The sequence below is a fragment of the Mesitornis unicolor genome, unplaced genomic scaffold (assembly GCF_000695765.1).
Source record: "Mesitornis unicolor isolate BGI_N332 unplaced genomic scaffold, ASM69576v1 scaffold50489, whole genome shotgun sequence".
Lineage (NCBI taxonomy): Eukaryota > Metazoa > Chordata > Aves > Mesitornithiformes > Mesitornithidae > Mesitornis > Mesitornis unicolor.
Genome location: NW_010208896.1, coordinates 16,327 through 33,975, shown reverse-complemented (window position 1 = coordinate 33,975; position 17,649 = coordinate 16,327). Strand labels below are relative to the sequence as shown.

Here is a 17,649-nt window from a genome sequence, read left to right as displayed (position 1 = left end):
AGTTTTTAGAAAACTTAAACATAGGAACCCTGGATGCAGCAGAGGACATGTACATCCCCCTTTCTTCCTCATCTCCAAATCAATTCATAACTTTGCTTATCTCATGTGAGAACGTCACAGAATCACTTGAGTCAAGCTGATGCTGAAAGACTCAGCTCCCCTCAACACATTCTTGGCCAGACGAGTTTGCAGTAAAAGCTGAGAGAGGCTACAAATTGTTGTGGTTAATTTTCATAGGCATAAAAAAAAGAATATGTTAAAATATGTTGTTCAGTTTGGGAACATAATCAAATTTATACCAGAAAAAAAAGTTGTTTAAGCAAATATAATAGCAACATTCAGATCAAGCCCAAGTGCTCTGAATCACTCTGCAGTAGCACTTTTTTCTCTGATGTATAAAAAGCCCAGATACATCACATATTAAGCAATATAAATAATGCCTCATAGATTATAATTGTACATTCCTACATTTTCCATATAAACTAAGAAAATATTTAATTATTATTTTTGTTTTGTAATGGTACTTATAAACAATGGATATAAATACTAGTTATGAAAGATAATTTCAAAAAAGTTCAGAAGGGACAAGGAAGAAGTAATGATTAAAAATGCTCATAACTTTTGTGACTTCTCAGAACAGCTCATTTCTTTGGTCTCCATGGGACTAAAATATGTCAGAACTACTGCTGAAAGAAGTCCTATTTTATCATCACACTAGACATTAATATCTCAGTAAGAACACTTGAAAACATTTTTAATTGTTAAGAAGCAAACTTAGAAGCATGGATTGTCTCAAAGACTGTGGCTGAAGTTACTTACTATACTGAATATGTCATTAAAACCTCACCTGAACTCTTACATAAACCACCACATCTACAGGGAAGGATGAATATGCTGATGTTGAGGATGATACCAACGATGTTGTGGACTCTTCTAAGGGGTCTTGTATATCAAATTGTCCCATATCTTCATCCTGCGAACTAACAGCTTTCAACAAGTACAAGAACACATTAGAAAGTGGAATTTAAAGGGAAGAGCAGCTCAATGCCACCAGAAGACAAAAAAAGCACAGAGTACTAGAATACAAAGATGCAGCTTACCTGTGTAATTCCTTTCAATGGGTGTAATTGGAATGGTTTCAAGGGCTTTCTCTAGGAAGTCCAGTAAGCATGGACTGATCACCATTTCTTCTGGCAATGACTGGAGTGCAACCCATGCATATAGTTTAGCAGTTTTCACGCCTCCGCTTCCTTTCCCTTTGGCTGCAGCATTTAAAAGATCAAGTTTTCTAATGTCATACCATTCAATAGTAGCTGATAAACATTAGATGATACTAAGAAAACTATGCAAAAACGGCTATTAGTCTGTCACACTTGACTGTAATTCTGTTGTGCATGTTCTTGACCAAGCACGTTACGTCATTGTCACTGCTTTGCTTTTTAAAAAATAGCACGGAAATCAGACATACACAATCCTTCTTCAAATACACAATGCAAAGTAACCACAGCTGACTGGCAATTAAAGTGGAATTAGGAGAAATACATACATAAGCCTGGAAATAATGTCAGTTTAAACTGAGAAAAAACATCAGAAGATTCAAACTGTAAATGGCAAGTCTTACTATATTTATGCAAAGAATAACTGAAGATTCTAAACCAGCATTTTTAAAAGCTTGAAGCTAGACAGAGTATAAACTAATGAAAAGACTGTTGTCTTCTAAATTTGTGGAAGATACTAGCACTTGGATCCACATTCACCAAAACAAAAAAATCAACAGAAGGTATTAGTACCAGCCTAATTACTGTCTCTGTGAAATACAGCCATGAGAATGAATTGAGATAAATGAAGATGTTGATTTTAAATTCTTCAAAAAAACAAATCCCATTAACTAAATGACTAAAATAGAGCTTAAAAATCCTTTTATTTGCTAAAAAACCCAAGCATTTAATTTTCATGCTGTGCAAACTATCCTGTCTAGTGCCTCTGACCAGACTGTCCTATCTTGCTCTTACTGGAGACCACAGACAGTCAAGGTGGCTTTGATTCCAGAGGAAAAGTAGTATTAAAAAAAAAGAATATAAATAACAATGAATGTGTTTCAAAACTATTCAGAACTAATAAATATTTATAAAAATACAATGTATAGAGAAAAAGTAAATGCAGTCCCTACTTTTGGGAGACATTTATATCATCACACAAGTGCAATTTAGTAAGCCTCACCTAACGTAGAGCTTACAGATATAAAAACAAGTCTCAGCAACTGGAAATGACATGGTAAAACTTAAAAGGCAAAGACTGGAAAGAGGATAGGTAAATACAGAACAAAATTGAAGAAAAGTAGTGTAAATTCAGATTACATTACATTCAGTAATCAAAGAGGACAGACGTTTAGAAGAGTAAAGGCTAATGGTTCAACAGCATGGAAAACTGAGGAAGGTGTGCCCATTTCACTGTTCTCTCCCAGCATCTCAGCTAGTTTTATTAAAAAAACCCAACCAAATGAACAAAAAAAAACCAACCCCACACAACAAAAAGCATAGAAGTTTTTCAGTGATTAATTTTCCCTGCTCATCAAAGTTTAACAAAATTTTGGCTTTATTTTTAAAGTGATACTCAAATCCTGAAGGAGAAGAGTGAATGTTTCAGAAGTTGCAGGTGCAATCTACATACCTCTAGATCTGTCATGATGTAACAACGGATTCCTGCTTGAAAACAGGAATCATTGGAGATAGAACAAAACTTTTAATTAATTGAAAATTAAATGTAACTCACATTATTCCAAATCACATAAGGGCCTGCAACAGTTGAGGACACTAATCTGGTATTTTGTTTAATAAAAATACATCTAAACAGCTGCTCAGCACTACAAGAAATAACCCAGTTCCAGAAAGCAATGCTATATGCATTTTTTGTGCAACAAAAGGCACTAGAAAGCTGAAGGACACTGAGGGACTCGAGCGTGTCCAGAGAAGGGGAATGAAGCTGGTGAGGGGTTTGGACCACAAGAATTATGAGAAGCGGCTGAGGGAACTGGGGTTGTTTAGCCTGGAGAAGAGGAGGCTGGGCAAGTCACCATCCCTGGATGTATTTAAAAGACAGGTAGATGAGGTGCTTAGAGACATGGTTTAGCAGTGGACAGGTTATGGCTGGACTTGATGATCTTAAAGGTCTTTTCCAACCAGATGATTCTATGATTCAAATTAATCTGACTTTTTTTTCCTTGGATTATGAAGAATAAAGCAATCAGCATTCACTTTTTATACAGATACTTAAACTTCACTTTCCAGTAATAAGCATTACTTTGTTGAATGAAAAGAGGGAGGAAGGCAGTAACAGCCCACCACTGGCATATGGTGACTGTGATGGAAATAAAACTGAGACTCGTTTGGCAAGAGATTTCTGAAATTATAGCTTTATGAACTGCACTTATGCTTCTGGGATCAGGTTTCTGCAGCCAAGGTTAAGAGTTGATAAATACCATGCTTCAGGTATTGTGCAGACAGATCTAAAGCTAGTAGATTATGTGAAGGAAAGATATATATCCATAATAGTTTCAGAAGGTTATTGTCTAGAAGTACCTGATGGGATGGGTGGGGGTTGGGGAGGAAGTAAGGTGTTAGTCTTGCTGTGGATAGTGCTAGATAAGGAAGGAGATGTGGCAGTATCTTTCATACCATACAGCTTGGACTCTTTGGAAAGGGTTCTTGGCAAAGAGGATCCTCGAGAAGTATTTGGCGAGTCAGTCTTTAAAGTCTTAGAGTTGTAGTGCAACTGGAAAGCAAAGAAAAATAAATTTACTTCATACAAGTAGTTAAATTTCCCTTCCATTTTTTTTTTGCCTGTGTTGTTTACAAATATATCATTATAAGATACGCTGCATTCCAATTCATGTTCTACAGATATAGATGGTGGACATAAAGCTCTGAAATCTTTGTACAGAAAATAGATATGTTAATAAACCATAAAAAATAATTGAGGAAACACAAAGAAACAGAGGAAATGAACTATTTAGGACCAATGCCTAAAGCTTGCTCCTCCGCTCTGTTACACCATACACATCCTGTGCCACCAACTATTTGTTTCTATAGCTTGCTTTCTGTCTTACTGCATGGTGGAACTATTCCACTACTAAACACCTGCATAAAAAATAACAATAATAAAATATTCCAAGTGTCCAGACCTCCTACGTGTGCATAATACACTATCAATGACAATATAGAACATAAAAATAGGTGTAGAGAATGTTTAGTTGTTCCTAAATTTGACTAAAAGCAGTGGACGAGACCTGAGGCATAACTGTTAGCCCTGAAGACAGCCTGGAATACTGAAGATGGACACATATAGCCCTTCCACATCACAAGACTAGAAAAGCCAGGCTGTTTCAAGTGAAAAGCATTTGATTTATGGCATTGCCTCAACTGAATTGCATGAAGTTTCCATGCAGCAGTGACCTATTTTTCCTACTCTTAGGATTTCAAATCACAAATATAAGAACATTTCTGTTAAGACCCTTTCTTACTAAGATATAGAAACAATGTGTAGAAAAAAAACTAGGGGATTGTACAGTTTGACAGTGTTTGAGAGAACATTGTCTTTAAAAAAAAACAAAACACAAAAACGTTTTATGCCAGGGCTTTGACTGCTATTATAAACAACACAGAAGACATAATAAGAGAGCTTTATGTGTTAGTGGGCCAACAACTGAGCTGCCCTTCCCATGAATTATAGGGAGTGAAGAGATCCTCCTGTATTTAAGGAATACATACAACCTAAATGACTTGTCAAATAAGAAAATTTCCAAAACAAATGTCTAATTTTAGACACCAAAATGCTAATGGAACTGATTTCTTTTCATTATGTAGCATCACCTATAGCATTTGTTATGGAGTGTGATTTGACATAGCTCTGTTTTTGATGGTACATGCAAGCTTTTGGGTCTAGTCCTCCCAACCCTAAAGAAATGAGGGTAAAAGCATCTATCAGTTTTCAGTGTGGCATTACAGAAATCATTATTCCTATTTTAGCAGTATCTATGCAACTGATAAAAGATTTTACTGACGTGCCTTGTATATATGAACTTGTACATACTGTAATAGTGTATTTGCTTTGAAATCATATTTGGGCAGAGAAAGAGAGAGCAAGTGTTTCCCTGCTGAGTTATACCCTCCTTGTACCTTTACATCCACCCCAGGAATATAAAACACTGTTGTTTCCACATCACTAGATTTTGTCTGTAGAGATGATGGTACTTTCTTGCCAGCAAGTAAGTGAGTAGTAGATGCATAATTAGTTTGAAATTTCTTCTTTTTTGAAGGAGACTCTTGATCCAAACTTCTGGAACTCCGATCATAACTCCTAAAATAAATACACTGTGTGTTATTAAAACAAGCTTAATACTCATATAAGTATATTTTTCAGTATTAAAAAACCTAGGGATGTCTAAAAAAATCTGTGGTATCAACTACTTAAGAAAGTGTTTCAATCTTTGCTTTATTCTGTGCTTTCTGTGACTTCTACTCCCTTTCTGTCTGCCCACTCTGTTTTTGCACTTTTGATTATGTTATTATTTCAGGCAGTAAAGTCTACAGTATTGTTATGTCATTAGAGAAAAACCTTCCAATGTGCTGTACTCTTACAGTCAAGTTCGCCTACATTACACAACATGGTCTGTGAAAACTCCTTGATATGCAGAAAATACTTATCAGTTTTGTTTCTCTGCTGTCTTCACATACATTCTTAAGAGATTCTTTTTCCCTCAGTATTAATTCTTAGAAAAACATGTCTTGGAAAGACAGAAACCAATTTGCTTTCTAATTTGAGATTTCCTATGTATACCTCTCAGTAAGGAGAAGTATTTCTCATTTGTTTCTCTTTCTAACAATTAGAGTTAAAACAAGTAAACACCACTACCTTATGCTATGCTTCTTAAGAATTTGTTGACAAGTAAATTTCCTAAAATTCACCATATTATTAACAACATATAAAATTTTAAAAAGTAAAGCTGCCATAAGATCCCAAATCACATATACATGAAAAAAAAGAGAGAATTAGAAAACTGAGGATGAGATCAAACCTTATTAAGATCAGAAGTAAAGCACTTCTGTCACCTCAGATAATAATAATTTTTAAAAGCATTTTATTAAGAAACTTAGTGTCAGCATGCTTTTACACACAGAAAATAATTGGAGCCCTCAGAGATCGTGAGAAAACACAATAGTAGCCCCATTATTAGTCAAACCATTATATGGATTCACTAAGTTGTAAAGTTACTTCTTTGGGGGCCAAAAAAAAAAATAATTCAAGTGCTTGGAAAGCCTAACATTTTATATATTTGTGAAAGATAAAATATTATTTAAAAAAATAAAAACAGAAGAGAGGCATATACTGATTCTTGCTAAACAAACACAGCTCCCCATGCCATACTCCATCATAATCATTGCAACTTGTGGTGATGCTAATAAATAGTGATAATTACTAGGAATAAAGTTATGAGAACAAATTAATGTATATATTTATGCTTTTCAAACAGGTCAGTGCTTAAGAATAATTAATTGTTGTGTATATGGTCCTAACTTAAGTGATGGAAATATCAGATGGACTTAATGGCTAAAGCAGCATAAAGTACTTGTACCCTGTTCTTCATAAGGCAACCAAGTAAAATGCTTCTTACCGTCGTAAACTAATGTCATCATGTTCTTGCTGAAGCATTGTGGGGTGCAGTACACATTTCCCACAATCAATTTCAACCCTGATGTCAAGTTCAAAGTCAATATTTCTCTCCGTGGTTGTGCCGGTCATACTTCTGTTGGTAGGTGTTGTTGGCCAGCGCTCAGTGAACAGCTGGTGGACAGCAGCGAAGCCTGTTGCTTTCTTGCGAGATGTACTCCTGCACAGGCATAATTGTGGATTACATATTAGCATGACATTTACCTGAACAGATGGTAAGAGGCATTCTTAGACTGTGTCAGTATATAGCATTTTAAGAACTCTTCTGGAGAAGGCCATATCTGCTACACAGCAATACAGTGCTACATCTTCCATTAACACTTTAATAAGTATCCTTTCTTAGTACAGGGTACTACAAGAACTAAGCCTTTCTTAAATTCTCAAACAAGAAAAGGAATGAAAAGATAGATAACATAAGTTTCTTATTTGTAAATATTTACATTTTTACATGCACTATAATCACTCAATAAAACTGAAAGTTACCCTGTATTTTACAAATCTGTCATTTGGTCCCACTAAAACCTGCACCATGCCTCAAAAAACTCACTTTCCAAGTTCTTTTCTTCTGTTCCAAGCTCTGAAATTCCTAACAGTTGTCTCCGCATAATGAACAGCCACCTTTTCAGATAAGAAGACCTTCCCTCAGAGTAACCTCTGCCAAACACAGCCTCCCCTGCCTTCCACATACACACTTCGGGCAAAATTCAGTCCTTCATCGGTAGCAGATTTTGTAGCTTTAAAGTCAATATTTCAAGTTTACTTTCTTAATTTCTGTGTTCTTCCTTAGACCATTACTTACGGTGGTTTCCTATAAATATACGTCCCTGCTCTTTCATGGTCATCCTCCTTCTCAGAGTCCTCACTGCTTGATGATAAGCTGTCATCCCGACGTCCTTCTTCTGGCTGGAAGGGAATGCCGGGTGAGAAGACTACTGGAGTTTTGGGTGAACCAAATACCGAGCATGAGCCTTCACTAGTAGATGAGTAATGGGAGGGACCATCAATAGTTACAGACAAAAGGTCCATTTCTGTCTCCTCTGGAAACTGATTATAAAAAGACAAAAAGATAGTAAATTTCCACAGATATCTTTTCCATTGAGAATGCATTAGAGATAGCTCTGGAAATAAAAAAGCGAAAGTGCTATGAGAAACTCTCACTCCAAAGTTCCTCATAATACAGACACAGCAGGAGTAGAAACTGCAAGACAGAATATGAAAAAGAAAGAAGTGAAAGCTTGGAGGGGGAGACATTTGCCATTGCCTACTGATTGAGCTCAGTCTGTTAGCTGAGTATGTACCATGCTCTGACCTTTCACATGATCAGAAGGAATGGAAACATTTCATTTAAATTTAAAAAATAATTTGAAAGAAAAAAGCAAAAGACAGTAAAAATCATCATGAACCTTGTAGAGGGGTGAGGCACCCAGGCACGTTAGTGAGGCGTGCATGCAGAATGCCAACACAGAATGTACAGCACCACTTTGCAATTCTGGGCTATGCTCTTGGGCCAACGTGCTTTAACATGAATCAAACTTCAGGCCAAATTTCCTAAAGAGGCCTCCTGTTTCTCACATAAAGTACGCCACAAGCACCACAAGCAATTTTTGAACATTAACTTCTTTAATATGCATGTGAAAAATGCCTATTAAATGCATTAAGTGGCAGTTTGACATCAGCTAGAAGTGCTAGTTCAACATCAGCACTACCTACACAGTTAAGGTTTAAAAAAAATCAAAAAACCTCAACATTTGAGTCCTCTAAGTGTTTGATAACACTTTGCTATGTCAACAAAACTTAAACTAACTGGGCTTATATGTAACAACAACAAAAGTAGGACAGCTTTTAAATGTGAACATATTTAAATGTGCAAAGTACATGTCTACATTTCATTTCCACCTCTCTCAGAAATAAGAATTTATTTCCTGGGAGCGTGAGGTGAGTTGGAAGGGAAAAAATGTACCTTATTATCTCTTGAGTTTGGGTTTTGTTTGTCTGGTTTTGTTTTGCCGTTTTGTTTTTAAAATAACCTTTACTATTTTCCCTAAACATGTCTTTTTAAAGCAGTTTTAAAAGTCCACCATTCATTCTCTGGATATTAAGTTTTAGCACATTCCCTACTCACAGTTACTTGAAAAATCTCTTATTCTGCATTAAATATAGGAATTCCAACAAAAATCAAGTGTGAGAAGATGTCCTCCCACCTAGCAATTATTTTGTACTGGTGCTGATGCTGGCAATCTTGGAACACAATGTAACAGATGAAAGTACCAGCACACAATAAAATCCTCTTCTAAAGTACATTCTCAAGGCTAGACTTACACCACTTCACATCAGCCTTGATCACAGCCTTCATAAATATACAAACAAAATTCCAGTAATTAATTTTACAAAAACTTTGAAGTTTGAGGTCTACACAAAGGTGTAAAAACACTCAGGAAAGTTCATCAACAACCAATCCTGTTCTGCTTAATTTACAAATTTAAATTAATTTTTTTTCAAATTTCATATACATTCTGTTTAGCTGAGTGCAAAAGAGATGAAACATCGTAAAGCAGCTCCCTGCAAGATAAATTAGTTCTCTGGCAAAGAATACTTGTTTCTTCTCAGAAATACCTGAAAATACCCTTCCCCTGGACAGCTGGATTGTTGTGCAATCCCCAAAGCTGTTTTATTCAACTTAATTAGAAGTGGAAAAAAAAAGAAATTAAAACAATTGCAATAATCTCAGCCATGCAAAAACAACATAATAGGAACATTTTAAAATTAAGAAAACATAGCAACAAACAAAACCAAAGATTCAACAATCCATTTTGAACATACAGAAGGGTATACCTGTAGGGCTACAGCAAACTAAGACCTATTTCCAAAACTGTAAATATATTTGAACACAAAAAGCACTAGATAATTTTTTGCACACTTCGGATAAAAATTCCCAAACAATTGTACTACTACTATGTGGTCAGCCTAAAAAAAAAAGGTAACATTTTGAAATACTTTCCCTAATGTTTCATGTAACTTCTATGTTAAGAAACTGAAACACATCTGTCTCTTATCAAAACAAATCTGTCTTCCAAAAACACATTCATAATTTGAGGCGCACACACAGAGACAAAGACACACTAAAACATACAGGCAATTCAGGTCTGCCTAGGTATACCTATCTCATGAACCTGTAACCAAATGGCACAGGAAATGAAATTATACGGCATATAAAGTAATTCTTACAGAATCCTGTATGTTGAAAGTGACTCTTGGCCCAGGAGATGCAGCATCTACACGGATATCTGGGAGATCTTCACTGTCTCCTAGTCGAGAGCTACAATCAAAACCAAAACACAACAGCTTCTTGAGTTTTACTACAGGATTTTATATTCACACACACATTTAACTACACAGATATAAGGCAATAAAGAAATACAGTCAGTACTTACCATTTTGTTATAGAATAAAATATAAAATCATAATTGAAGCACTTAGGGTACATGAAAATAAAGAGGAGAAGGAAGCTACATATTACTTTACCAGTAGTCTATTGCCAGCCAATCTCTTAACTTTTTTCAATCCTGAGCCAACATGCAGAAATTACAGAAAAATAAGGTATTTGTAATCTTACACATGAGACATAAAGTTGGCAGACTATTTATTCTCTGATGCAACTGAAATGAATTATTTGGCCTTACAGTATAGGCATACTACTTTTCATTCAGAACCAAAGTTTTTCAAAAAACATTTGTGTTTCTTGTAGAACAACAGAAAAGCCCAATTATATTTTCCATACAATTTCTGGTTCTCTTTAGATAACTTTGTGAAAAGGTAAAATGAAAGTGGTTTTGGACCACTTGAACTTGAGATCTTGAACTAGAACTGTCATGCTTTCAACTTGCTCTGCTTTAATTATCAAGAATGCTAATTAATTCAGAAGAGAGACTCTTTTTCAAGGGCACCTTGAAATTTTCACTTTAGAGTAGTTACAAAGCTGGTTTTATGCTGGAATATCTGCTGTTTTACATTTTCACATTTGGATTATTTACAAATTTCCATTCGTTTCTCCGGAAATACTCAAGTTCGAAGCAAATTTCTATTAAGAATGTCTATTCTCATATAAGAAAGTCCAAAGAATTCTAAACTGCTCTCCACCTTTTTTACTTTAAATTTTATATTATTTAATATGTGCAGCACATTTTCAATTCCAAACTTTGAACACTTCAACTGGATCTACAAGAGCAATAGACTCAAACACATGTATTCTAAAACCAAAGCAAACACTTTACTAGGACGTATCATCATACAACTACAGTTTCCTCAGCAGCCATTAAATGATTATACACGTTATACAGTTGAAGATAATAAAAGAAAATTATCATTCACAAAAAAAAAAAAATCTCCTTTCCTTCTCTCTTTACAACAGCCCTTTGTTAAGGCAGATAATTGCAACTCAAGTGTAGAAATTGAAATGATTCACTATGCCATTTTTCCTTATATATGTTTCTTCACTATGAAAGCAGGATTCTATAGAAAGACCTAAGTTGTTGTAGAAGTGGAAACTTCTCCTCATTTGACATACTACTAAGTCTGTAAGAAGTTTCAATAAAAGGCGAAAGTTACTTGTTAGAACATGCCTGTCTTCCAAAATGACCTCCTCCTATCCAGTTCCACCACATAGAGCTGCTGCCTACAGTAAAAGAACTCCTACAGACAAAGTCCAACATTTCCTCTGTTACATGCACTGTTGTTGCTACCGCAGATCTCCAGTTCCCAGAAGCTTACCTTGCTCTGTCCATTCTCTTCAGAGGTGGTCTTCCTGATGCTGAAATACTTTTAGATCGGCTATAGCTGGGTTTGTAACTGAGACCCCATTTGTCTTTCAAAGAGGCAGCCTAAAACAAAAATAATATTTAAATGCAACATTTAGAACACAGAGAAAAACTCCGGGAAGCTAAGATATTATTTTACACAGGTGTGCCAGTAAAGTAAAAAGATTTTTTTGTTCCGTAGTAGTTAAAATGCCTCTCTTATCAGCATTTGCCAGCATCTTCATCTTGCTTCTAGATACATGTACACTTTTCACACTTGCTAGAATGAGTAAAGTCCTGTTGCCAGGGGAAAAGTATGCCCAAAGCTAATAATCTAACCACTTAGACATCCTTCCTAGCTACCACTACAGTAACAGTAGAACATGAGCTAAAATGAGAAGACCTGAGAAGAAGCTGCAAACAGATTACTGTTTGAGAGATCTTTTCTTATTAATGGAGCTCATGCACTAGGACACACTGAAAATAATGTTTTGCCAGGTTTGTTATCAGGGTCTGGGACAACAGTCACATATCTTTGTCGATTGTGAGCAACAGTGCTTGGTTTTTGTTCGGTTTCTTCTAGCGTTTATCCTTAGTAGCTTGTTTTTACACCACCTAACTCTGCAAATATACTGCTTATTTATATACAGAACACACTTATAGAAAGCACACATGCCAAGTGGAATACAATAGGTATTTGTTATTTATTATCATAACAAGCTTGCCTTTGCATCTGCATTCATCAGACCAAAAAGGAATAATTTCAAAGTCTGCTAAGAGCAAGGAGTAAACGACATTTTCAAATACACGTTTTTTGACTGTTTCTTGTGAGCGTGCAAATAAATCCATTTACATTATATTATCTGTGAAATTTCAGTTTTCCTATCACCGTTATTACAAGGGAGAAAAACCTTTCTCCACCCCCTCCTACAGGTAAAGAGGTTGCTGAACTATTTGATATCTTTTCCATTACTAACATTTTCTTTGCTCTAATCAACATGCAGAAAAGAACTATGCAACGCAAGTGCTATCATATTTTTAAAGTAACATAATACTGCTCACCCTCATACTGGATCTACGCAGCTTTTTACGAACATCTCGGCGGATATCATTCACAGCCACTGACTCCAGTTGCTGATAGCGCTGAATTTCTTGATTTATAGTTCCCTCACTTGCACCTAATTTTCTATGGATAAATCACAGCTGAGTTACCTTACAAATAGATGACAATATTTTCACCATTTCAAAATCTGTGTTGCAATGATGTTCTGCTTTCCCCCGGAATTACCCCATTTTCTCATTTTTTTTTTCAGTAGTTACTTATGGCAGTGCCCAGTATAGCTGCAGAAGATTTTTTATTGTTTCACAGTACTATTTTTTTGTCAGGTCTAATATTTTTGATTTGAAGGTTTCTGTCTCCAAATGACTTAGCAAAGCAGATAAGAAGATGAAGAGCAAACTACCATGCAAGGAGATCCCCAAAAAACAGTGCTAACATGATGCTAAGGTGGAGAATTAAGAATGGCTATGCAGCAACTCTCTTGTTTCAAAAGGCCCAAGATGTAACAGCTGGATTAAGGACCGCTTATACACTTTCAGTCATATGACAGCTATTTAATTACAAATAAACCTAATGGGCAAATCTGAGAATCCTCAGCAGAATGAAGAAAAATCCTTCTGTTGTAACAGTCCAAAGGCTGTCACAGCAACGACAACCTTCTGTAGCAGATTCCCTTCTGCAGAAAAAAGCACACCACCAAATAATTTAGAAAACTCTGTCAAGTAACTGCTATTCTGAAAGAATCACAGTTTACTGAAGGATTCATAAACTGAGAAAAGGCAGGTACAAAAAATAATTTTGGTTCTTAAACTCATATTAGAAGAAACATTTAACCTAAAATTCAAAGTTCAGATAAAATTGCCCTCTGAATGCTGACAGCAATTTTACTCCAAGAAGTTAAACGTATCTCATCTTCACTGTTTAACATAATTACCAAGCTCTGTATTCCCATCCCAGACAGATCCATTTATAGTAAGTCTGTCTTAGGAAGCAGAAGGAAAAAGAAAAAAGTAAGCCCAAAAAAACAGAGCGCAAACAATTATTAATAAAAATCAGAGAAGAAGTACAGGTGAAGTTTATGAATTTTGAAATAATTAATTCTTCAGAGTTTTCTCCAGCACAGCATATGAGATTTGATTTTTAAAAAAATCACCTACAAGATGAAAAAATATTTTAGTTTCTTCTTCTTTCAGTGAATAAGACTAAGCTTATTACAGTTACAAAGCAATACATTTTGTTAAAGTAATCATCTTGGTAATATATAAAGATGGAAATACAATTCCGGATCAACAGGAAATTGATTCTAGTCAGCCACTGTAATGCAGAACCAGAAAGAATATAGACTAAATTGACACTTGGGGAAGAACTTGAGAAATCTGAGAGAGTACTTGTATGTATAATTTTTTCTTAGGGAATCTGAAAGGACATTTTTAAATAAAAAAAACAATTCCCACTAGACCATCAAAACACCGCAACATATGTGATAAAACAGAAAAGATAACAAGTCAGCTGCTGTTTATTATTCCCAAGCTTTGTACGAGTTAAAACAAAACCCAACTTACTTTAAGTCATCAATAACTTTAGCTTGCTCATTGAGTTCTCTTATATCAACTAAACGTTTCACAAACTTTCTTCCTCGCTGTTCTCCAGTTTGCATATTACATGCTCCCTGCCGTCGGTGATCAACAATCTCCTATTTAAAATAAACATTGAATTAATGCTCTTATCAAAAAATGGACATTAGTATGATGTAACAATAGACAAAGTAAATTTCACACCTTAAAATCTGGACTAGTGCATGCAAAAGAATCAGTTTCATTTCAAAAGGCAGCTGATTGGATTTTTTTCCAGTGATCCAAACCCCATCATTCAGTTAGACACACTGTAACTATTACATACATGTCCCCATGAGCAGGATCTGCCTGCTTTCATGTGTGATCTGCTAGACTGAAGAGAATCACACTTCGCTGACCCCAATAGATATTCTACAGGAACAGAGTATCGATGGTTTGTGGGGCTCAAACCCAGCAGGTGATTTACAATCCGCTGCCCAAATGTTAGCTTGCGTGCATCTCCACATAATGAAACTCCACCTGATTTCTAAACAACAAACAGGAACATTAGTGTAGAATATCGACAGGAACGTTCTGGGATAACGTTTTCACTGCTGGCAGACAAGAGACATTTGAGATAGCCATTAAAGAACAGCTGTTAAAAAGTTCTTATGTGAAACTAAAAAGCAAGGTCAGCAGCATATTGAGTAGAAGTACTGAAAAAGATTTTTTTCTAACTTGTTCTTGTTAGTAAACCACTCTCCTGTAAAAAAAAAAACCAAAACCAAAACAAACAACAACCACCAACCTATCTACAACCACAGTTTTTCCAATTCAGGTACCTGAAGTTAGGTACTGTGTCTGTAGGTAATGTGTGTACATTTTCAAATCCAGATCAGTATTTCCAAATAACAACAGCAGAAATATCATCTGTGATTTCTTGCCTTTGAAATATGGAGTTAGAAAACTAACACAAACTTTTTTGGATGTGAAACATGATGTATATGAGCTATAAGTAGCATGCTGGACTCAGCTAAGGCTAGGATCTTTCATTTGACTGAAAACTTTGTCGTGCCTTTTCCAACTAGTAGCATTTATTTTGGTTGATTCACTTACTGCATGTATAGTGGGAGACATCGTGTCAACTTCATCCTCATCTGATAGGTCAGCTATGTTTACAGAGTTGAGGTCAGCAATGTCATCAATATCTTCTTCACCTGTCAATGTTGTGAGGGTGTTGCCTAAAGCATTCAGTCTTTTCCCAATGTTTGGATCCATGTGGACATCAATACCACACATCTTCCATAACACATTCAGTGTCCAGGTTCCAGCACTACTACTTTCTGTATTGAAGTGAAAAAAAAAAAAGTTTAACCAGTTTCTCCTCTTTAAAAAAAATCTCCCCATATTTAGTTGCATGTTAGTCGGCCAAGACAGTGTTTACCAGTTACAAAGAACTGTCTTTTCTGCCCACTGGGAGTAACTTTGAGGAAAACATATTCCACAACTGAAACGCTTGCTGGAAGTACTTCACAGCTACAAAGTTAAGATTTCTTTAACAAGGGATGTATAGATAAACCTAAAGAAAACACATTCCCTTCAGCAAAGCTGATGACCAGGAGAGAGAGCATCTCAAACTTCAGCTTTTATAATTGCAGCCAAGTACACTATTCCAGAACAGAATTTCTAACAGAAAGAAAAACTAAAGGATGTCCATCTGCATGTAAAAATGTTGCCCTATGTACAGTTTCAATGCTGGAAGATGTTACAATGCATGTGTGTGCCTGCTGAATACAGAGTGTCCGCAGGATTTTTCTAACGACTGCATCAAAATACAGAACATGCTTTAAGCAGAACTTAAGATATACAAGATACTGGTTTTCCTTCTAAATGGATCTGTCCTGTTTCTCTCCATTCAGTTCAATCTGAGGTAAATTTTTAATAGTTACAACACATGTTTCCTTTTTATGTCTCCTCAGCACAAAAAAGCAAGCAGGGGCCAATGAGCAAAACCATGAGCACAGGAGACAATGAAGATGCAACGTTTGAGCAAAGAGATGAGAAGAAGCAAACAGAAGTATGATGATCACAACAGAGAGTGCCAAGTATTTTTGAGGCCAATGGAGAAAGTCCAAACAGGTCAGTTGGAAAGATAGCGAAGAGAGGGAGTTTGGGAAGACTAGAAGCCGTCTCTGGAAGAGGAGAGGGAGTAACAGGAGCTCAGGTTGCAAAGTCTCAGAATTAGGAGGACTGGAAGATTTTAGCAGTCTCTAGGATAGGAAGCAGTAGGACAACATTGTTATCACAAAGGACTATTCTCCAACCAAGGAACAAACACATCTTATATCATGTCTTTTCCTGCAGGTAAAAATCTAAAACCAGAGTTGCTGATGTGACTCAAAACCTGGAATAGCTTGAAAAGATGGAGCAGATAAAAACATTGAGGAGTTTTACCAGGAGAACAAGATACAAAACAAAACTACCAAACCACCAATTAAATTACAACACAGTTAACAAACAATTTAATTTTCATATTTTATGAATGCTTTATTTATACAGAAATTGACCTTTTTTTTAAAAAAAAATGTATTACCTGCTGCAGCCTGTCCAGTTGTCCTAGAACATACTTCATATGTACCATCTGGCACAACACCTATATGAAGCATATGAAGCACATTAGGCTGACAGTCAAAGTTGCTTTAGACCAGCCCTTCCACATTCCACCTCAGTCTCTTGTCCTCCACAATTAAAGCATGAGTGGTGCTGGATAGGAAGTTTAGTTTTAATTCCCATTGAAGGACTTTTCTTATTTAGTAAAGCGAATTTACTTCATAACATCCAAGTTTATATAAACTTAAAACTCCATATGAATTCTAGAATCTTCACCATAATGAAAGATACAGATAAATATATATAAATATATGTAAATGAACATGATCTCTATTAAACTATTAAGAACTTACTAGGATCTTATGAAATAATATAAAAGCAACACATCCAATTCTTCCAACATCTCTCAGACAGAACTTAAATGCTTCACATAACAATAAGCCTACTAATGAAGGAAAACAACAAAGGAATACAACCTTCTAGGTCCATATTATTTTGCTTTCAAAAGGCCAAGGCCTTTGCTTTACCTTTTTTTTTAACTGCTTTTACCAGTTTTAAAAGTCAGGGGAAAGGATAAAAGTGGATTTATATCTAAAATACTATTAACGAGTATGAAATCACACCCACTTACATGCATTCATGACTAGATCTCCTCTTATTTCTGGTTTCCAGTCATCCCAACTTGTCTCAAAGCCATCAGCAAAGCGGATACAGAAGTTTTTAAAATGACCTTTGCTAACCAAAGACTCTGAAGAGCAGGCTGTGATTAACGTGCTTTCAATAGTCAGGACTAGAGCAGAGCCAGTGTCAAGATCTGCAGTGTGGTTAGACTAGAAAATAAAATCACAGAGAATTTACTGGTTATTGCAATGTCAAAGTGATATTGTACAAGCATTAAACGCTGTTT

At 35.7% G+C, this 17,649-nt stretch overlaps 1 protein-coding gene across 1 annotated transcript in view; it reads right to left on the bottom strand.

Annotated features, from left to right (window-relative positions):
- LOC104547098 (uncharacterized protein KIAA1109) overlaps nt 1–17,649 on the bottom strand; it is a 45,902-nt gene that overhangs the window by 13,342 nt on the left and 14,911 nt on the right. Inside the window, exons 12-24 of the mRNA XM_010192670.1 lie at nt 17,374–17,572; nt 16,726–16,785; nt 15,249–15,475; nt 14,142–14,272; nt 12,582–12,705; nt 11,494–11,603; nt 9,952–10,042; nt 7,526–7,629; nt 6,671–6,886; nt 5,175–5,355; nt 3,579–3,771; nt 1,101–1,262; nt 848–987 (exon numbers count right to left, since the gene is read on the bottom strand). Of these exons, the coding sequence (XP_010190972.1) occupies nt 848–987; nt 1,101–1,262; nt 3,579–3,771; nt 5,175–5,355; nt 6,671–6,886; nt 7,526–7,629; nt 9,952–10,042; nt 11,494–11,603; nt 12,582–12,705; nt 14,142–14,272; nt 15,249–15,475; nt 16,726–16,785; nt 17,374–17,572 (1,938 nt within the window). The remainder of the gene's footprint in view (nt 1–847; nt 988–1,100; nt 1,263–3,578; nt 3,772–5,174; nt 5,356–6,670; nt 6,887–7,525; nt 7,630–9,951; nt 10,043–11,493; nt 11,604–12,581; nt 12,706–14,141; nt 14,273–15,248; nt 15,476–16,725; nt 16,786–17,373; nt 17,573–17,649) is intronic.